Source organism: Pestalotiopsis fici, assembly GCF_000516985.1.
Source record: "Pestalotiopsis fici W106-1 unplaced genomic scaffold PFICI_Scf_1, whole genome shotgun sequence".
Classification (NCBI taxonomy): domain Eukaryota; kingdom Fungi; phylum Ascomycota; class Sordariomycetes; order Amphisphaeriales; family Sporocadaceae; genus Pestalotiopsis; species Pestalotiopsis fici.
In genome coordinates this window covers 5707405-5730768 of record NW_006917091.1, presented here as the reverse complement: position 1 = coordinate 5730768, position 23364 = coordinate 5707405, and the positions used below count along the sequence as shown (strand labels likewise).

At 30.8% G+C, this 23364-nt stretch overlaps 2 protein-coding genes across 2 annotated transcripts; both read left to right on the top strand.

Moving 5' to 3' along the window:
• Window positions 1-15618: 15618 nt before the first annotated feature.
• PFICI_01679 (uncharacterized protein) lies at window positions 15619-16725 on the top strand (the record flags this gene model as incomplete). Its single annotated transcript, XM_007830260.1, has 1 exon — window positions 15619-16725. One exon carries the CDS (start codon window positions 15619-15621, stop codon window positions 16723-16725), a length of 1107 nt encoding a protein of 368 aa, XP_007828451.1.
• Window positions 16726-20139: 3414 nt separating this feature from the next.
• PFICI_01678 (uncharacterized protein) lies at window positions 20140-22992 on the top strand (the record flags this gene model as incomplete). Its single annotated transcript, XM_007830259.1, has 5 exons — window positions 20140-20187; window positions 20254-20282; window positions 20353-20470; window positions 20524-20671; window positions 20720-22992. The coding sequence occupies 5 exons, from the start codon at window positions 20140-20142 to the stop codon at window positions 22990-22992; spliced, it is 2616 nt and encodes an 871-aa protein (XP_007828450.1).
• Window positions 22993-23364: the final 372 nt, after the last annotated feature.

The window sequence follows — 23364 nt, the reverse complement described above, 5'->3', positions numbered from 1 at the left end:
AATTTATTAGAATATTATTATTTTACGCTAATTACGGATATAAACCTAATATTATTAAAAAATTATTAAAAGGAAAAGAATTTATATTATACGCTATTATACGCGTCGAATAATTTAAGAATTTATAAATAAAATTTTAAAAAACCTTTATCGCTATTTAATAAAAAATAAAATTTTAATACGATAAAAAGAAAATTAAAGGATTAATTTTTAAGAAAAAAAATAAAGTTTATTTTTTACGCAAAAATATTAAAATAAAACGATTAAGCGATAAATTCGATTTTAAAAAATTCGGATTATTTAAAATTAATAAAAAAATTTCGAATATTAATTATTAATTTAAGCTATTAAAAATTATAAAAAATTATAAAACCTTTTATATATTATTATTTAAATTAATACTAAAAAACGCTAAAATTAACAAAATATTAAAAATAAAATTAAATTAATAAAAATATATCGTTAAAGAAATTATCGATTATAAAAAGGTCGGACGCGGATATTAATTTTACGTTAAATAGGAAAATTATTTATTTAAGGAAAATATTTAAAAATTTAGGAAATATATTAAAAATTATATCGCCTTTAATTAGTACTTTTAGCTTCGATAAAAAGACTAAAATTTATAAAATTATTTCCGAAACCGAATACCGATTAATCGGGCTTATTAAGGATATTTAATAATTAAAAATCGTTTATTACGAAATATTTATAATTTTTAAAAATAAGAAAAATTTTATTTTTTTTATCTAATTCTTTTATATTATAAGCGAATAATTCGGAATTACGAGCTTTTATTTATGCTTTAATTTTTCGAATCCGAAATAATCGATTAATAGCAATCGCTAAAAAGGATTAAAATTTAGCTATTTTTTTATAGAGTTTTAAAAAATTATTATTTGCTTTTTTTTTTCGGTCTTTAATTTCCGCTATTAATTTAAAACCTTTTAAAGCGTAAAAGCTACTAAAATATTATCGTATTTCCGGGAAAAATACGCAATATATTTTAGATAATAAGTCGATTTTTCGTCCGCTATTCGGTAAAAACGCTTATTTTTAAAATAAAGCGTATACGGTATATTTATAATACGACCGTTTAATTTAATAAAATTAAAAAGCTTAATATATTTACGAGCTTTTCGTTTTTTTATTATTTCCGATAAAAATTTTAATATAATAAATATATATTATAAATAAAGCAAAAAGGAATAATAAGAAAAAGGAAATAGGATAATTACGGTACGTAGGTATTACGATTTATTTAAGCGGCTTAGAGTTTTTCGAGGATAAAAAATATAAAAAAGGGAGCTAATATTACGAATATATATTTTTATATAAAAATAAATAAATATATTAGCGCTTAAAAAAAAAAGGGAGGGGCTTAACACCAAAAGCCGGGTATAGGTTAAAATAAAAATTATTATTTTTAATAATTATTAGCTAGCTGCCTAATAGGATTATAATTTTAATAATAATTTAAACGAATAAATTATTAGGATTATTAAATTTTATTAATTTTAGGATTATAAAATTAGCTTAGTATTATAATTTAAAAAATATTAATAAAAAAATAAATAAATATATATTACAAAAGGATTTCCTATATAAATAATTATTACCTTAGTAATTAATTTAAGCATTTATTTTACTTATAGGTAAAGCATTTAATACGCTTTAACGATTATATTTATGCATTAGTTTAAATACCTTTATTTTTAAATATTTATTGCTTAATACCTTTTTTTAAAATTACCGTTCCCTATTAGTATAAACCCTAACACCTTTTATATTTTAGGTTTATTTTAGAAACCCGTAATATAGTCGTTATAAAAGGTGTTAAGGTTTATGCTAATAAGGGACGAAAGCTTCGAAAGAAAGTATTAAGTAATGAATATTTATCGATAAGGGTGATTAGATTTAATTTATAAATATAATCGTTAAAGCGTATTAAATGCTTTACTTATAAATAAGATAAATGCTTAAATTAATTATTAAGGTAATAATTATTTATATAAGAAATCCTTTTATAATATATATTTATTTATTCCCTTATTAATATTCCTTAAATTATAATACTAAGCCTATTTTATTATTTTAAAATCGATAGAGTTTAATAATCCTAATAATTTAAACGGCTAAATTATTGCTAAAATTATAATTTTATTTGCTAGCTGCTAATAGCTATTAAGAGTGGTGATTCCTATTTTAACTTATTCCCGGCTTTCGGTGCTAAGCCCCTCCTTTTTTTCCTTAAGCGCTAACACATTTATTTGTTTTTATGCAAAGGTGTATATTCGTAATAACACGATATAATATTATATAAATTAAAATAAATAAAATATAAAGCTAAAATTTAAATTTTTAAAATTAAGCGGAAAGCTTATAATATTTTAAATTCCGATATATTAAAAATTATATTTTAATATTTAAATTATAATAATAATAAAGACATAAATTTTATCGCTAATATATATAACGCTATTAAACGTTATAAAAAGTGGTAAAACGCTATAAAGCGCTATAAAAATAGCATAACGCTGTAAAACGCTGTAAAATAACGCTTATATAATATCGACGGGTCCGTCGATATTAAATCAACGGGGCCCCGTCGATGTTCTGGGAGCCGGTATATAGGTACGGATTATATAATGCTCGCTCATCGGCCGGTAATTCCGTCTCTCAAATGCACATCAGGTCCAAGACCCCGGGACATAGGGTTACAAACAGGCATTAGTGGCCGAGGAAGCCCCACCCTCCCCTGACCCGCATTGGACCTATCTAATATATACGAGGCCACGACCGGTCGGGGGTCAAAATTAATATAAAGGGGTTAAAATAAATTTTTTACCGGGGGGTTAAAAGTTAACGCTATAAGCGCCATAGATATTATAAAAAATACGTAAGCGTATATAATTATTATTTTATTTTATATATATACGCGATTTTTTTTAAAGCCTTAATAATAATATATTAAAATACCGTAAAAATATACTTAATATACGCGGAAAACTTCCGAACTATTATATAATAATAAACCCGAATATAAATTATTTTTATAAAAAAGTTTTCGATTTATTACGTATATATATTTAGGATATTTTAGCTATAATCGGGAAATTAAAAATTATAAATAAATATTAAAAATATATTTAATAAAATATCGGAATAAAAAAAATTTCGCGGAAAACTAATAAGTTACTAAAGATTTATTAGAAAAAAATAAAAGGAAATATAATAAATATCGATATATATTAAGAATATATTAAATAAAAATACGGAATAAAAGCGAATTCGCGGAAAACGATTAAAATATTTAATATAATAATAAAATAAATAAAAAATAATTATATATTAAATTATTAATTAATTAAATTTTTTATAAGCATATATTTATTATATATATTTTATTTGCTTTTTTTATTTAAATAATATTCCGAATTAATTATATTATATTTATTTATTTATATTAATGCTAAAACTTTTATTTATATTTATTTTATGCTTAATATTTGCTAATATTATATTATATATATCTTTTAAATATTTTTCGCCTTTAATATTTTATTCGCCTTTTCGTTCGTCCCTTTTACCGTTTTTTTTTTAAATTATAAATAATAATAAAAATATTAAAATCGATTATATATTTAGCATATTTAATATTAGCTTAATATTATCGATAAGCTGCTTAATTTAATTGCGTATTAGCTAAAATAAAAAATTTTAATCTAAGCATTAGGATTTAATTTAATAAATATTAAATTTAAATTACGTTTAGCGTATATTTAATATTTACTAATTATATTTTTAAAATTTTATTTGCGAATAAAATATAATTATTTTAGCAAATTTACGTTTTAAAATTATTATTAATAAATTTTAAAATTATTACGCCATTCCGGATTATTTTTATACCTTATTTATTAATATTTATTATTTTATTTATAATAATAATTTTGGTTTATATTTAAAATCCCCGTTTTAGCAAATTATTAAAACTTTTACGGAAATTAAAAATTAAATAAATCGAAAATATTCTAAAATTATATTCGATTTATATTAATAATAATTTAAATTAGCTTTTATATTCGGAATAAATATTCGTTTAGCTAATATTCGAATATTAAGCTTAAATTCCTAAAATATATTATAAATATATTAAAATTATATTAAATATTTTTAATTATATTTTAATAGTAATTTAAAAATTAACGGTATTTAGCATTTAATTTTTAAATATAATAATTACCGGGTTTACGGTTATATATATTAAAATATAACTAAAAATATATTTAGCTATAATCGAATCGATATTTAGCATATAGCCGACGGTTTTAAAAATTAAAGCCGTCGTCGGGCTGCTTATATAATTTTAGATTTATTATTAAAATAAACCGTAAAATAAATTTTATTTTTATTTATTTTTATTATATTTTAAAAATATATTAAAAATATTATAATTTTTATAATAAATTTATACGAATTTTCGATCGTTATTTAAAAGGACTATATAAGCGGCCGGAATTAAGAGCCGTTAAATTAAAAATAAAATTATATTTAAAATAACGATTTAAAATATTTCGCAAAAATAATATAAATATTTTGTAAATATTTTATTAGCATATATTAACGGTATTTTAAAGGTATTTTTATCGGCTATATTCGCAATTATGCTTTAAAGCCTTAGTATATAGCTTAGCCGATTTTGCTATTAATTATACGATTCGATATTAATTATCTAAAAAATCTATATAATAATTTATTATAATAATATACGAATACCTATTTTTAGGTTAGCAAAATAAACGAAATATAAATATATTACGGTATATTTTAATATTCGTATTAATTTATTTTAAGCATATATTAATAATACGCTTAAAATACGATTATATTAAACCACCGGTTAAAATTCGATTTTAAATTTATTTAATTAAATTTAGTATATATATCTTAAAGAAAATATAATAATTACCGTTTTTTCTAATTATTTTTTCCGGCGATTATTTTTATTACCCTTTTTTATTTAATAAAATACTAGCCGAGCTGCAAAAAAAAGATCCGAAGTATTATAAAAAATTTTAAAATTTTTATATTTACTTTAAATATACCTAGTATAGCTTTTATATATTTTAATAATATGCTAATTTAATTTTAAAACGCTTATTTTTCTTTTTTTAAATATAGTATTTTTTTTAAAAAAAGGTTTAAAGGCAATATTTGCGTTTATAAAATTTTATAATATCGAAAAAATAATATAGCTTATAATCCGAAAAAAACGTATTTTATAATATTTAAATAATTGCTATTTTGCAGGTAAGTTTTTTTTAAGCGTATACCGAAATTATATTAATTATATTATAAATATATTCCGTAAATATATTTTAAATCGGGTCCGTTTTAATAATTAATAATAAATTCGACGCATTATTTAAATTAATAATCGGCCCGGTAAATTTTTAATAATTTATAAATTTAAATAGCAAATATAGCAAATTATAAAAGCCCGGTTTTTGCAAATAAACGTTTTTTTAAAATAATTTATAATTAAATTTAGGTATTTTCGATTATAGGCTAAAAGGAAAATATCTAACGTAAATTTTGCATATTTTTAAAAAAAATTTATAATATTCTAATTTAAAAACTAAAATTTTTAACGTATATTTACGTATTTTTTAAAGGTTAAAGCAAAAAAACATTTTTTCGATTTTTTTAAAAAACGTTTTAAATTATTAAAAAATATTACGATTCTTTTATTCGATAATAATATATATATTATTTTAGAATAGCGTTTATTATTATAAATATAAATTTAATATAAGCTCGAAATATATTTAAATTATATATATATTTTAATATATATATTAATAATATAGCTTTAAATAAATATTTATATACCTTTTATCCTGGGTATTCGTAAAAAATATATTTTAAATATATTTTTATTTTTTATAAATTTTATATTAAGCGTAATTTTTAAAAAAAATACTATAATTATAAAACTAAGCTATTTTTCGAAAACCTTTAAAAATATCCGGATATAAAAGATTTTATATCGATTATTAACGATATATACCGGATTTATTTTCGACTTAAAATTTAGCTTATATAAAAAAAATACTTTAAATTACGGCTAGCTTATATAAAAAATCTTAAAACTTTTTAAAATATACTAAAAATATACCCGGAAAAATATTAATTTTAAGGAAACTAATTATGCAAAAAGCAATTATTTTATAAGCCGGGGGTTTATATTAATCGGAGCTATATAAAAATAAGCTTTTTTAATTTATATATATTTATTATATATTAATTTTATTTTAAATTAAAGCTTTATAGCTAAAATAAATTACTAAAGCAAATAAATAAGCGGTAATTTAATATTCGATAAAGCGTTTAAATTTAATTAAATTAAACTCGGATTAATAATAATATTTAGCGTTAATAGCGCATATTGCAAAAATAGGCTATTCGATAATAAAAGGATAATAAACGGGTTTTTAACTTATATAATCTTTACGATATTAAGCGGGTAAATTTAAACGGGATATTAGCGCCGAATAATCGAGAAATAAATCCTATATTTTTTTAAAATAATTTATAAAGCATATAAATATTTTCCCGGTATAATCCAAATATACGCTTTTTTTTTTAATTACGCTAATACTTAATCGTTAACGCTTTAGGAATAATAAAAACGATTTTTTTCGTAAAAAAATTCGAGAATTAAAAAAATAACGAAACCGATTTAAATTAAAATTGCGTAAACGGGAATTATAAAATAAAATTAAAAATATAAAAAGTATATATTAAAAATATTTTAAATAAATATTATTTATTATTTTTAATAATATAATTTTTTATATAAAATAAAAATTATAAATTTAATTATAATAAGGATATATATTAAAATTATATTAAATTTATCCTAATTTTTATTATTAATCCGCGGATATCCGCTAAATATATATTTTATTTATACGGTTTTAATTATATTACTTTTAATTTAAATTTATTCCGTAATAAACGAATAATATTAAATATATATTCGGATTATATTTAATAATAATATATTTAAACCTTAGCAAAAGCAGTAATAAAGCGGGTAACGCTTAAAAATATAACAAAAATATATTTAAAATAATTTAAAAATTTCGAATTTACGCTTAAATAAAAAAATAACGGGCTTTTTTTTACCGGCATTAAAAGTTTTAAATTTAGCTAATTATATTATTAGCTTATATTTAAAATATGCTAAAGCTATATAAATTTACGGGCACGCTTTTTAATAAAAATTTTATTATTATCGTAATTTAAAAATAAACGCTAAAAATTTATTTAGCATATATTTACGATATATAAATAAATATATTTATAAAACGCTTTTAGCTAGCCGGAATATAAGGCTAAATTTAAAAATATTATAAATATATACTAATTATAATAAAGATTTTATAAATTAAAAAAGAAATCGTAAATTAATATTAATTTCCGCGAACGTTATAACGGAAATATTACGGGTTAAAATAAAACCGAAGGTATATTCGGAATGTTTTAAGCTATAAAAAAAAAGTTTAATAATTTCGGGGATTCGGGAGAAAAAGAAAAAAAGTCGAAATCGGATTCGGAATTTAAAAATCTAAAAAAAAGGCTAAATTCGGAAAAAATTTTCGAATTTTAAATAAAAAAATTAAAAATAAAATTAAAAGTTTAAAATTTAAAAAAATAAAAAACTTTAAAAAATAAATTTATTTAAAAAAATAAATTAAAAATAAATCTAATATTTTTAAAGATTATACTAAATTTTTTCCTTTTTTATTTTTTAATATTTTAGAAAATATTAATAAAAATTATTTATATTAAATTATAATTTAGGAATATGCTAAATTTATTTTACGGTAAAAACGAAAGCCTTATTATTAGCGGAAAGCAAGATTATTAGCATTAAAATTATTAATCCGGTATATACTTAATAAAAATTAAAAATATTTATGCGATTTATTTAAATATAATAATATATATATTTATTTTATTACCGGTAGGATTACGATTAAAAATATTATAAATATATATTTAAAGCATTTTAAAAAAAGAAATTTACCCGGGCTTATTAATAAAAATAATATTACGCTAAAGCTTATGCAAAATAATATATTTTAAAGCGCTGCAAAAAATTAGCTTAATATATGCTAATAATTTTCTAAAAACCTATTTATTACCGGTAATACGCTTAGCCGGGGTAATATTTTATTTTAAAATATTATCGATTATTATTTTTAATATATATTATAACGAAATCGAATTTTATATAAATTTATTTATATTAAAATAAATAAAATAAATATAACGACGCAGCTTTTTTAAATAAATTAGCATAAACCGTAATAATTTTTAGTATATTTTTAATATATAACGGGCTAAATGCTAAAAATAATACCGTATATAATACCAGAATTATTTATATTAATATAATAATTATTATTTTTTAGTATATATTTAAAATATATTAAAATCGGATTATTTATATTTTAGCGTTTATAATATGGTAGGGGTCCTAATTAGTGGACCCTTTAGCTCGTGGAGGTGCCAGATTAAAACTGTAATCGGTAATAGTTTCGTTGCGTTTTTTTTTTACTTTTTATATTTTTCCAATTCGTTAAATAATATATTATAACTAATACTTAATATATATAATTCTTTATACAAATGCGACCGCATAAAATGCAACCCTAAAATAATCAGGTTACCGGCCTAATTATATAATTACTTAAAAATATTAATTATTTAGTTAAGGTTCTTTTCCTATATCTACGCCTTAACTTAATAATGCTTATTACTAAAGTCGAATTAATTACCTTTTTTTTACTATTATTTTACGATAAAAATAAATATAATAAATATATATATAAAAAATAAAAAAAAAACCGATAATTAGATATTTAAAAAAAAATAAAATTATAATAAAGCATAATATTACGATAATAAAAAATTCGAAAAATTAAATAAAAAAAAATAATAAAATAATTAAGCAAAAAAAAAATAAATAATTAATATAATAATTAAAAATACGCGAAATACCCGAAATCTTAACCGGCGCATAATTACGATTTTCGGAGCAAAAAAAAATACGGTTTATTAATTTAGGCAATATTACAGGCCTATATACGTAAGCCTAAACCGATTAAGGTCCTTATAAATAGGACTAGATTTTATAAAGCACTCCTTTAGCGCCTTAATAGCCGCCGCGAATACCTTTAAAAAAATAAATATATTAATAATATACATAGCACAAACGTTATAACGTTTAATTTAAAACGCTTCGGCTATAATCGAAAAGCTATATAATTACCGTAATCGGAATAAAGCGAAAAGCAAATAAAATATTATAAAAATATTACGATAAAATAATAATTATCCGTTATATACGAAAAAGCTTTATATTATAAAAATAAGTTTTAATAATAACCTAACCCGCGTCGCTTTTTGCCTAATTAAAAAATATTTAACAATAAATCCTATAATAAGCCGCTTTTTTTTAAATATACCGAATTTTGCAGTAACTATACCTAAAAACGCTAAAAATACTAATATTTTAGAATACGAAATTTCTCCGGAAATATTAACGCCTAACTATTTTAATAATAATACCGATTAGCTATTTATTATAATTATTTTTGCGAATAATTAGACTTTTTAGGTTATTTATTTACTTTTAGCATTTAAATATCCCAATACCTTTAAATACCCGATTTTATAATTCGATAAGCGAAAAGCCACGCGTTAACTTCGCAATATTTACCGATTTTTTAATCGATATTATATACCCGAAAAAAAAAATAATTAAAAATCTTCCGTATTAAATCGTTCCGGAACGAAAAAATATATTCGAAGCAAAATTTTAAAGCCTAACTAAAAACGCTAAAACTTAGGATAAAACTGCTAAAAATATTAAAAAGGTTTTTTAGATTAATAATACCTATTTAAGCTAATTTTTTATTAATAAATTAAACAAGCTAAAACACGGCTTAATAATTAATAACGCGTTAAAAATAATTAAATATTTAATAGATTATAAGGCCTTAATTAAAAAATTAAAAAAAACTAGCTATAAGCTTACGGAGCACCGTAAAATTATTAAATTAAAAATAAAAATGGACGGTGCCGTTTTTTATACGATTATTATAAATAGCAAAATAAAATATAATATTAAAAGGCTTAATAATAAAATATACGCTATAATCCGTAAAGCTTTTCGCAAATAAACCGAAAATAAAATCGCTATCGAACGATATAATAAACGCGCTAAAAATTATATACGATTTTCGGCTCCTAATTAAATAAGCGATAAAAATAAAATACGCCTTATTCTCCTAACGAAAAATGCATTATTTAAAAGAAATAATATAATAGCGCTTATAACAAAATAATTTAAAATATTAAAATTTTAAATAATATAAATAAACGAAAAATATAAGCAAACTATTACGAAAATAAATAATAGGTTCGCTCGAAATAATACGAATCTTTTCGGCTATAACGCGTTTACCGATTAGGGGGTTTAACGATAAATTAATATAATTTATACCCTTAATAGCGATATTCGGGCGGTTCGCGATAATTTTAGGATTTATTTAATTTATAATTCGCCTAATTATTTAATTCGCGATTATAATATCGCCCGGGATTATATAAAAAACGGTTTTTATACTTAAGATAATTAGCGCCGAAATTATATTTTAAGCGGCTTTCGGTTTATATATAAAATTTTATTTTAGGTACAACACAATATTTAACAAAAAGGTATACCGTTATATATTATTATAGCCGAATATATAAAAAATAATAAAGATTAATTTAGTTATTTTTTAGGAAATTTCGCGCAAACGGTATTAATAAAAAATAAATGGAATAAACTATAAAATGCATTAAAAAAGATAGGTTAATCGATTAGGTCTAATTAGGGAAGCCAGCTATAGCCTACCGTAATTTAAATACAAAATTTTGCGACTTATAATATATTAATAATCGGTTTATATAATAATATTAATACCTACGCACTTTTGCCTAAATACGAATAATAAACCTTTAAAGCCTCCGAAAACCCGGACGTAATTAAAATAATTAAAGCAATCGGATTAACGGATAATTTTTTAGCGGATTTTTTAGTTTTTTTTACTATAATTACTACCTTTATATTAAAAAAAAAACGGGTAACTAATATTATAAACGGTGCTAAAAATAATATAAAATTCGAATTTATTCCCGATTTTTAGCCTATTAAACCGTTTATAACTAAAAGCGCAATTATAAAAAACGCCGATATAAAAACGGATTTTAAGCCGAAACTAACCCCGCTAAATAATACAATTAATTAGGCCTCTTTTTAGCCTAAGCAAAACGCCGCTAATAATTAAATAAACCTAATAATAAAGTTATTTTAAGCGAAGAAATTTAATAAATTCCTAAAGAAAAAAATCGATATTACGGCCGAAAAACTCCTTTTATATAATAAAGCCGCTTATATATTAATTCGGAAAATATTAAATAACCCGTCGTCGCTCCTCGGACCGGGGATTACTAAAACGATTTTTATAAACGATAATACGGCGCTAAAAAAAAAACGGAAAATAGCGAAGCAACCTAATATAAATTTAGTAAAATTATTTATATTACGAACACAAAACCCGCGACCTTTTAATTAAACGGCGTTTATATAGCTTTTAGCTATACCTTTCGAAATTAGCAATACGTAAATAAAAGCTAAATTTTAAGCCTAATTACCTAAGATCTTTATATAAATTAGCTATATAGGTATAAAAATACTAATTATTATATTATTCGATAACGGTACGGAAATTAATATAATTAAGCGTTTTTATATTATTAATTATAATATTCCGATAAAAATAGTTCAACTTTCCGTTTATAAAGCAATAATAATAGCCGCAATAATTACTATAGCCTAATATTTTATTTATTTTCGATTAATTAGGCTCGGGATATATTAAAATAAAAAAAAAATTAGGAAAATAAGGAAATTAATATATATTATATATTTATATAATAGGGAAAAAAGCGGAATATTTAAATTATAAACGAAAAAAAAAAGCCTTTGCTTTTTTTTTAATAAAAAAATAATAAAAAATTAATAATTACGCAAATTCCCCGGCTTTAGGCAAAAATATTAAGTTTTTTGCCGTTTTATCCGATTAAAAGCGCTTTCGCCGCCTTTTTTTTAATTTACAAAAATTTACTAACCTATAATTTATTTTTTTAAATTATTATATATTTATTATTTCCAATTTTATTTTCCTTTATTATCCTCGAAATACTTATCGCCAGCTTTTAGGCCTTTATTCCCTTTTGCCTTAATTACGACCGCCGTATCCTATTCGCAATTTTTTTTTTATTTTCCTCTCTAAATAATTTACCCGCCTTATTTTTTTCTAGCCGTTAAGCATTAGCCGTTATAATATTACGTAAGCCGCAATTACCAAATATAAAAATTATTAAAAGCCTAAAGCGAAACCTATCTAAAAATACTTTTAATCGCCTAAATATTAAAAAATAATATATATCCACTAAAAAAAACGTAGCCGGTATAGCGCGGATACCTTTTACGGGAAATTACCGATTTAATTATTTTATTGCTATTTATACGCAAAAAGATATCGCTATTCCGTATTATAAATACCTTAATTATAAAATATAATATAACAAATCGATACCACTAGAAAAATTATAAAAAAAAAAACTTAAACTATTCCGGGCGTTAAATATTCGATATAAATAGAAATTTTTATACGCGATTTTTAAAGCTTAATTAAACGTATTTATAATTAAAAATAGCTTATTATTACCGACCTAAATATTATTACGGCCTTAATTATAGCTAATAGCTTAATAACCGGAATCCGTGCTAAGCCTTCGACGGCTTATTTATATAATAGGTATCGTAATAATTAGAAAAAGCCCGAAAAGCGTTATTATAAATTATTATTTAAAAACGATATAAAAGCGGTATGGTTTGCGATTAACAAAATAATCGATTCGCTAAACCTTAAGCCGAATTATTAAATTAGCGCGATATATTATAAAAGCAAAAAGCCGCTATTATATTTCGTCGATAGCCTAAAATATAACCGCTATAATCGATTCCGTTACGTTTTCCTGCGATTTTAAAAAATATAAAAAATAATAATAAGCGAGAAATACGCTAATTAACGACCCGTTAAAGCGTATTAAATTTTAACCCCTAATTAATATAATTTTTAAATTTATAAATTATATATTATAAATTAGCTTTACCGTTTAACGCATTACCTAAAATTAATTAAAAATAATATTACCCGCGATATAAATAGCTTTTGCTCGATTTAGCTAGCTTAAATAGCTAATAATATCGGTATTAATTACCGGTCGATTAAGGGAGCTATATTAAACCTTAAACGGGAGCCCGCCCCGAAAATATTCTAAATTTTTAAAGCCGTAAAAACGGTGCGTAATATTTAAAAAAAGGCTTCCGAAAAGCAATTTAAAGCACCTAATATAATAAACGATAAACTAATTAGTAATATCCTATCTAAAAGCTTCTCTTTTACGGCCTAAAATAAGCATTTTTTTAATATTAAATCCCAAATAATAGCAAATAATGCGAAAATATAGGATACTCCATATCGATAAAAAAGTAATATTATTTAAAATATAGCTAAACGCCTTATCCTAAATTATATACGAAAATAAAAAAATAAAAGGACCTTAATAATATTATTAATTAAATTAGGGATAAAATTGCCGTATTTGCGGCTACGAGCCGTAAAAAACGACGACGGTTAGCAAAAAAAAAACAAAAATAGTTTATTAATATTATTAAATATAAGCAAAAAATACCCGTAATTTAAAAAATAGGCTTTTAAGATTTAACCTTACGATAAAATATCGGAGGTTAAATTAGGGAAATTTATAATAAGGGTCCTAATTAATGGACCCTTTAGCTCGTAAAGGTATTAAATTAAAATTATAATCGGTAATAATTTCGTTGCGTTTTTTTTTTACTTTTTATACTTTTTTAATTCGTTAAATAATATATTATAACTAATATTTAATATATATAATTCCTTATATAAATACGACCGCATAAAATACAACCCTAAAGTGATCAGGTTACCGGCCTGATTATACAATTACCTGGAGGTGTTGGTTATTTAATTGAGGTTCTTCTCCCATATCCACGCCCCAGCTCAATAATAAATAAAATTTCGGGGTTATTAAAGCGGGAAAAATCTTTATTTTTAGTATATATTAAATCGAAAATAAAAATATAAAAAATATACCGACGTTTTTAGCGGAAATAATAATAAAAAAGCGCTAATTATTAGCAATAACCTAAGCTTATTTTATATAATATATTAAGGATTTATACTTAATATATAATTTAAATATATTTATTAAAAGGCTATTAATTAGGATTATTATTTAGGATAAATTTTAAAAATTTTTAAGCTAATTTAGTATATATTTAATAAATATTTAGCAAATTTTAAAGCTATATTAAAATATTAACCGTAATTAATCGAAAGACTAATAATATAAATAATTACGTTATTTAAATTTTTTTAATATATATTTAAAATATTTAAAAAAAATAAAATTTACCGAAAAAGGCAAGTTATAAATAAGCTATTTTACTATATTATTTAATTATTCGGATATTTTTAATATATATTTAATATTTTATATTAAATTTAATTATTTAAAATACGCTTGCCTTTTTATAAAAAAATTGCTTTTATAACGCAAATTAGCAAATATATAATAATTAGTTAAATAATAGCTTTTTACGTAAAAAATTAGCAATATTACGAAAAATACCGCAAAATTTACCTATATATATGCGTAAACGCGATTAAAAATAAATAAAACGTAAATAAAAAATATATTTATAAAACGAATAAACCTATATTTTATTAAAGGTTTAATATATACGCGCGTAGCTAAAAAATAAAAGGGAATATTTACGTTATTATACGTAATTATTAATTTTAAAAAAAAAAATAATAATAACCGTAAAAATAATTTAAAATAAAATCGCAGCCGCGCTAGCTAAATTATTAGCTAAGCTGCCGCTAGCTAATCCTAGCTAACGTTTAGCTTATTTCTGCCTAAAGCTTTAGCTATAATTTTATTTTTTATAAAAAATTTTACGATTTTATAATATATTTTAAGCATATGCTTATAAATTAAAATATCATAATATTACTATTTTAAAATTATATATATTAGTATATATAAGCGCTATATAAATTTTATATATGCATTTATGCAGTATTATGGCGCAATTAATTTTGACCCCTTGGTAAAAATTTTATTCTGACCCCTCCACATTAAATTTGACCCCTGCCCACGAAAAACCTCGTACGTACCGTGTAATGTGCGGTAACTCGGTTTCCCATTCTAAATGGACACTTTGACAAGTTTCGAGATCCCCATCATCGCGGGAGATTGCGATAGCTTTCCTTGACCGCAATCCCTCTCCGCGCAGGACAATTTCTGTCGCCTTCAAATTCATCAGAGTTCGCCCTCGACTTCGATGCGCGTCAACCTCGCTGGTCCGAGGTAGCCATGTCGCGCCAACATGCCCGGTCGTGGGCCGGCATCCTTTCGCTCCTTGTCCTCCACCTTCTCTTCGCTGCCGTGACGGCCTATCAGAAACTATCCGACGATTTTCTGCGGAACATTACCATAAATGACGCCGACTTTGACATCAATAATGGCGGGCTCCTTGCGCCATTGCTCATACCCCGAGTCCCCGGTACGCCCGGCCAATTGAAGGCCCAAGAACACCTGGCGGGTTTCTTTCGAAAGGAGCTGCCAAAGTGGCAGCTAATATGGCAGAACTCGACCTCGACGACGCCGGCAACGGGCAAAAAGAAGATACCCTTTGCGAATCTGATTGCGCGGAGAGAGCCGCCGTGGACGAAGCCGGGACAAGCCAACTACTTGACACTGGTGGCGCATTACGACAGCAAGCTGAAGCCAGACGGGTTTATCGGAGCAACCGACAGTGCTGTCCCGTGCGCAATATTGCTTCACGTTGCAAGATTTGTCGACGAGTACATGCAGCGGATGCATGACGAGATGGTGGCACTTAATGAGCTTGGAGGTACCGTGGCGATGGACATGGGCGTGCAAATACTACTCCTCGACGGAGAGGAAGCGTTCGTGTCGTGGACAGCCACGGACTCCCTTTACGGCGCTAGAAGTTTGGCAGAGGAGTGGGAGGCTACTTTCAACCCGGCTACTTCTAGCTACAAAACTCCATTAGAGCAGATCAGTATGTTTGTGCTGCTCGACTTGCTGGGTGTGGCAAACCCCAGCATCCCGTCATACTTCCAAACCACGCATTGGGCATATCAAGGCATGTCAACCGTTGAGCAACGGCTACGAGATCTTGAACTTCTGGAGTCCCGTCCTTCGAGGCCGTTCTTACCCGAAGCCGACAAGATGCCAGAGCAGTTCAGATCCAATGGTATTTCAGATGATCACATTCCCTTCATTACTCGCGGAGTAGACACCCTTCATCTGATCCCCTCGCCATTTCCATCAGTGTGGCACACACAGAATGATGACGGCGCACATTTGGATCTGGCAACTGTCAGGGATTGGACCAAGATTGTGACTGCATTTACAATGGAGTGGCTGGATATGATGGAATTGGTAGCGGAATGAGAGTATACTTATAGTTCTGTCATTTTGGAAGAGCCGGCGTTATGATTCAAAAGGATACCTCACCAACGGAATACATGAGCATCACTATCTACCTTGGAGTCTTTTTCTTGATCAATTCATATGCGCGGCAGTACAATGAACGGTGTTATGACAATATCTGTTTCCTATTGTCAAGTGAAAGCTGGTCGACAAATAGTAAATACTGACAAAAATTGGTATATGCCCAGCATCAAATGCTCTCAAGTTAGAATTTATCGGCACACGCCGTGACGGATATTGTCTACCTAACAAGTAAACTCCACACCAAGGTTCCTATCAAGAGACAAATACGCTACAAACATCATATAGGTAGCTAGCTACTCCGCGTGGCACATGTTTAGCACTGGTATATAATCTCAGTCTTTTCATGTGGAAAACCCTAAATCAGTCTCAGACCATTCGCCTGGTAAAGTTGATTCGACACAAAGCCATTGAACCTCGGCCAAATACTCGTCTCTCTAGAAACCACGGATTAAACTCGTACTGGTGAAAGGTCTTGTGATACACGTCAGAGAAAAGCTACTGGCAAGAGATATCTTCTCCAACAATTAAGCTTCAGCATCATTTGCTAGGCATAACAGCTATCGCTCTGTCAGCACCATGGACCTTCCCATCCCCCGCTTTGGACAACTCTTTCAAGCAAATGCCCATTCTCCAATGGTGCAAAGAGATCTGCAATGGCTGTGGGATGACGTTGTGATGATCGCATATTGCAACACAAAATGGCCATCGTGTGGTGGATTGGCAATAATGGCTTCGTATTGGGTTTGAATACAGCTCGAGCTCTGACGTCAAAATAGGTGGGCAAGATGTCCTCTACGGGGCATATATGACCACGAGGTCCCCTTGGTCAAATTGTTCTTGTTTTCTACTCAACTACATCACTTTAGCAGAATCTGAAGAATATAAATTAATTACACTACAACAAAAATGTCAGCAGACGGCCACGGAATTCCTGACAACGCTGCTCAAGCGGCACACCAGATGATTGGCCACGCAGATCAGACACAACATCAAGAAGAGCTGGAGCGAAGGCGTAGTGGTCTCAACGACCAGGCTCTGGACAATGAACGCACATTCATCAAGGGTGCGGAGAGACGCGCATCGGTAAGTTTATGCAATATGAGCCATGCGTAGCCACCTCTTGCTCACGTCGGATTGTAGCATGGAGAAAGAAGTGGTGTTGGAGACAAGATCAAGAAAACAATCAACAAACTCGTAGGCTAGTTGGGAACGGGAGCGGAAGTAGTTTGACCGTAATATTGTCTACTGATATCAAAACGTTTTTGTGAACGAGATTCAAAAAAGCAATGTGCAATTGAGGAGGGAAAAAAAATCAGTAGACAGCTAATTCCAATCTGCACGTTGTATTGGTTACCTAGCCGCTACCTTGTATATGAGAATTAGAACTATACATGTTGGAAAAGTCCTGTACATGTTGAAATGAGAATACACGAGCCATACGAGATGGACACTTCTTATTTTATATGGCTGCAATTTACTAAACGCCGCAATTGATACACTAATCGGAATACTGCATTCATCATACAGAATAACGAAATGCAAGATATTGTAAACATCATCTAGAGTTTGCTGTTCGGATCAAACAGTCATAGGGCGTGGTGTTGAAGACGTTGCTTTGTGCTCAGACCCTGAAGTGCTCTACAAGCAACGAGGTTGCGGATGAATCAATTTTCCATGCACGTTTGTCTCCCCTGCATCATCGGCTGCATACCAAGCAGTTGTCAACGTCAGCAAAGTGTGCATGCAGGCAGATGCATGGCCTAGATCTCATCAGGATTCAAAAAAAAAAAAAAAAAACCCTCCTGTAACAATCTCATGACAATGGCCAGATTGACCGAGCTGGACACTGGGATGCGAAACAGCACACACCACAGCTGCTCATACACATGCAAAGAAAAATCAACTACAACAAAAAAAAAAATCTATGGTGATGCATTGGCAGCGTCTAGAGCAAGCAAGTACGGAATAAGTGAATGCTAACCTCGATGGAGTACTGATCGGCTGCCCTGGTCAGAGGACGCGAAACAAATATATTGGCTTCCCAAATTTCCGAGGCGGGGGGTCATTTTTGATTTGCTAAAGTGCATGTCAACAGACCGAGTGCTCGAGTCCTTGCAGCTACATTTTGCTTTGTATGGCCATTGCAAATGGGATGTGATGGGATGAATACAAGATGATGCTAGACGACGACGACCTGCTGCATTAGACATTACTAGCAGCTGCAGGTGGGCTGAGGATGAGGATGGGCTGACAAGTCTGCGATGCCTTTGCGGAATTCAGTGTTTCAAACCTGCGCAAACCCATGAAGCCTGGGCAGTCCAGTGCAATCCATGATCCCAGGTGCACCCCAGCTCCCTCGCACCTCACACCTCGTGGCTGAGGCCTGGCGCCGTGCTATGGACTCCATTCGGGAGTACCTACCCAGATCAGGACCACAGTGACGATATTTGAGCGGGCACCCGACAGGGATGATTTATTACCTACGCTGTATCTCCTTAACATTCAATCCATATGGGGGATATTAGATCGGATTACTGTGACCCCATACCGTAGCCAAAGCCACTGATCAGGATCTTGGTTTTTTTTCGATCCATCATGGACATCAGCGTGGCTGACTAGTAGATGTTGGACAAATCCCATTCCATTCTAAAACAAACAAATACCGAGGTAGAAATCACCTAAATTCAAAACAAGTCGGATCGTTTGGCCAGTAAAACGCGGTGGTTGAGTTTTTGGTCCTGGCGATCACCTTGCACTTCGCTGTGTTAGCTGCTACATTTTGCTTTTAGGGGCTCATTAGATAGCGGGCGTTGGCGGGTCTCACGGGTGTCATTAGAGCTCTTCTCAGGACGGACTCTCGGACCCACGCGGTTCGCGGGCGACGTTGAATTAGCCCATACCTCCCAAAGGTGGTAGCTCTACACTACCCGTCCACCATTTTTCACATTGTCAGCAGACGACGACGACTCATCGCGAGAGGCGGTATCGAAATATTTCGCTCTCGCTTAGACGTGCCTCGCAGGAAAGCCATTCTCTGAGCAATCGCATAATTCTAGCCATCTCGGCAAAAGAGGCGTCTCTAGATTAGACTGCTTCTCCTGATTTTGCGATTCTCCCCTGTCTTTGGATCACGAAGCGAATTTCAACCCTTTGGACCTTGGCAAGCAACGGAACATCGCCCATGAGCACTATCCCCCGAGGCGACGATCGCCGTCTTTCCAACAAACCTCGACAAGCACTACAAACTGATCAGTCAAGATACTGATACCGTGGCGCTGATTCCGAGCACGCGTGAGACCTGGCGGTCGTGGGCGAGACTGAACGCAGTCTTCGCAGCTCGAAGAGGAGGACATGCAAACAAATAAGACAAAAGCCGAGGCGCTGGAACGGAAGGCCAAGGTATTTGATATACTTGGAAAGCATCATGAGAAGATTCCATGCTGACTGCTGCTCTGCTCCGTATAGCTTGCCAGGTCCTACCAAGAACTCCTTGAGTAAGTTTTGCGCATGCACACCTGCAGTCTTACTCCAGGAGCATTATAACTGATTTTGATTTGTCCTCAGCGAATTCTCGAACAAGGATCTGAAAAATGTCGGAAACTATGGACTCGGGCAGCTAATAGGCAAGGGTTCTTTCGGAAAGGTCTACCTCGCCAAACATAAGCTCACCAATGGCTCCAAGGTATGTCATTTCCCATCGCGGTATGGAGAAGCCGAACTGACTGATACGACCAGGTGGTTCTCAAATCTGCCAAGAAGGACGACTCGAATCTAGCCCGAGAAATTCACCACCATCGACAGTTCGTCCATCCACACATTGCGCGTTTGTACGAGGTGATTGTGACCGAGTCGATGGTGTGGTTGGTGCTTGAATACTGTGCAGGTATGAAACGGTTCTCTATAAGTTCGGCGCGAAATGCTGACTCTTCAGGCGACGAACTCTACAACTATCTCCTCAAAAATGGTCCACTCCCTCCTGAAAAAGTGCAAAAGACATTTACTCAACTTGTGGGCGCCGTGTCTTTCGTCCACCAGCAATCTTGCGTCCATCGAGATCTGAAACTCGAGAATATTCTGCTGGACAAGCACGAGAATGTAAAGCTTGTCGATTTTGGTTTCACTCGCGAATACGAGGGCAAGTCGAACTACCTGCAAACGTTTTGCGGCACGATATGTTATTCGGCACCAGAGATGCTCAAGGGCGAGAAATATGCAGGAGAAAAGGTGGATGTATGGAGCCTGGGCGTGATTCTATACGCGCTCCTGTGCGGTGAGCTTCCTTTCGACGACGACGATGACAATGTGACAAGGACAAGGATTTTGTCTGAAGAGCCAAAGTATCCGGACCACCTGCCAGTTGATGCCGTCTCCCTGATCAAGCTGCTCCTGTCCAAACGCCCTTTGCTGCGACCAACATTGCCAGACATTCTACAGCACCCGTTCCTGGCCGAGCACGCACCCCAACAACAAGCTATTCTAAAGTTGCGTCAGCCACCGCCTTTCAGCACGCCTCTGGAGAAGGATTGCCTAGAACGGATGCGCTCTGCCGGTGTGGATATTGACCAAGTGATAGAAAGCGTATTGGCGCAGAGATGTGATGCACTTGCTGGTTGGTGGGCTCTACTTCTGGAAAAAGAACAGCGGAAAGCCAAGCGGCGGGAAAGGAGACGCAAGGAGAAGGAAGCCGAGAACAGAAATTCTCGTCGATTTTCTGGTGCATCGAGTAAGCTTGAGCGTATGGCGCCGATATTGGACGAGGACGGTATTCTCAAGGAGCCCCCATTGCCAAGGACGCGCGGGAGGAGTGAAAGACGCAGCGCGCATTATCCTTCTGACTACAACGTCATGGAGCTACCAAACCTCCCAGAAACTGCTGGCTATAGCCCCGATACTGAGGTACCACCGACTCCTGTAGACAAGGATTCGGTTCGCTCTGCCAGTACGTCAAGGCATCGAAGGCCAATCCCTCCACCCAAAGAAGGAATCCTCCGGAGTGCGAGATCTAGAGGCTCGACTTTGCACCTGGTGACGACTTCAGATGTTCTGAGCTTGAAACCGCCGGAACAGCCAAACACAAAGATTCGGAGGAAACCTTCACAGTCCATCATTCACCACTGGAAGAATTGGAAGCATTGGATTGTGGACACGACACGAAGACACAAACCCAGCAAACGAGGCACTCAGTCAACTCCCAATCTTGCCGAAAATGCCGAGTCTGGCAAGAATTCGAAAAACCCAAGTCCGAGGCCGCATACCAGCAAGCAGTCCACATCTGCTGCTTCGGGACCAACCACGCCTGGTACTCAAACGCAGTTTGATGCTCGTCTAAAGACTCCCAGGGCAGAGGGTTCTTCGCCAAATAATGCTCTGAACGCGACGTCTCAGAATCTAGCATTCCATGGACGTCGAATGAACTCGTCCTCGTCCTACAAACGGCAGTCATTGTCCCCTGGTCCCATGACGCCTCGATCCAGTGTTCGACGTTCGTCTGCTGGACTTCGCGGACGCAAATCAACCTCATCATCGCTCAGTTCGATCCGTACAATGCCGCATCACCACCACACTCACTCGAAAGCGTCATCTACGTCGTCCAACGGTTCGATATCGACAAAGACGCCGCTAGCTTCCGGTCGATCACCGCACCACTCGGTGAAAGTACTCCCCGGGACTCCCACCGGTGCTTCGTTTCCCTCCAATATTCGCTTTGCACGCGGCCCACCGCTGACATTGAACTTTGGCGAGAGGTTGCCATCATACGACCAAAGCCCCCCTCCTTTGGGCAGCCCGAGTCCATTTTCCAACAGCCAAGGTTCTTCCATTTTCTTTGCCAAGCGAAAGAAGAACATCTTCAAAGGTCCCATGCTGCAGTTTGGCAATCATAGTCCCGCGCCCGGTACAAGAAAAAGAGACAGTGGAAGTCACTCGCGCAATGCTAGCGCTTCAGGGCTGGGAAGAAGAAGTGGGGAGATGCCTATTCAAGAAGAGGACGAAGAGGAGGATGAAGATGTGTTGAGAGACCAAAGCTTTGACCATCGTGGGGTCGATGAAGAGAGCATCGAAGAGGTTGATCAATTCAGTCCTATTATTCAGGCACCTGGGGAGCTGATTGAGGAGATCTACGAGGCGGCAGCCGAAGAGAACGAGAAAAGCCCAGCAAAGTTGGAGCACGGAGGCGAGATTGCAGCAGCAAGGACATCAGCTTGATTGGAGATACCCATGATTTTTTTTACATTCAGCTTTCAGAGGTGGGAGATAAAGGTGGAGAGGAACAAGAAATACCTGGATGAAAGAACGCATAGCTTTGTAAATTCGAAAGATCCCCCGTGGATCCCCCGCATTATTCGCATTTCTTCGGCGAGGCGCTTGGCGCAAGCGATTTTTTGGAACCTTCTGGTGGAAGTAGACGACTTTTGCTCCAAATCGGAGACTTTGAAAAGGACTAAATCTTGTTTAATAAGTGCAACATGAGTAAAAAAAAAAATGCCGGTTGCTTCCATAATCTTTCCCAACAATTTTCCAATGCTGTGCAATATCATGTTCAGAAGAGAGTATGTACGAGACATTGTTTCCTCGGAA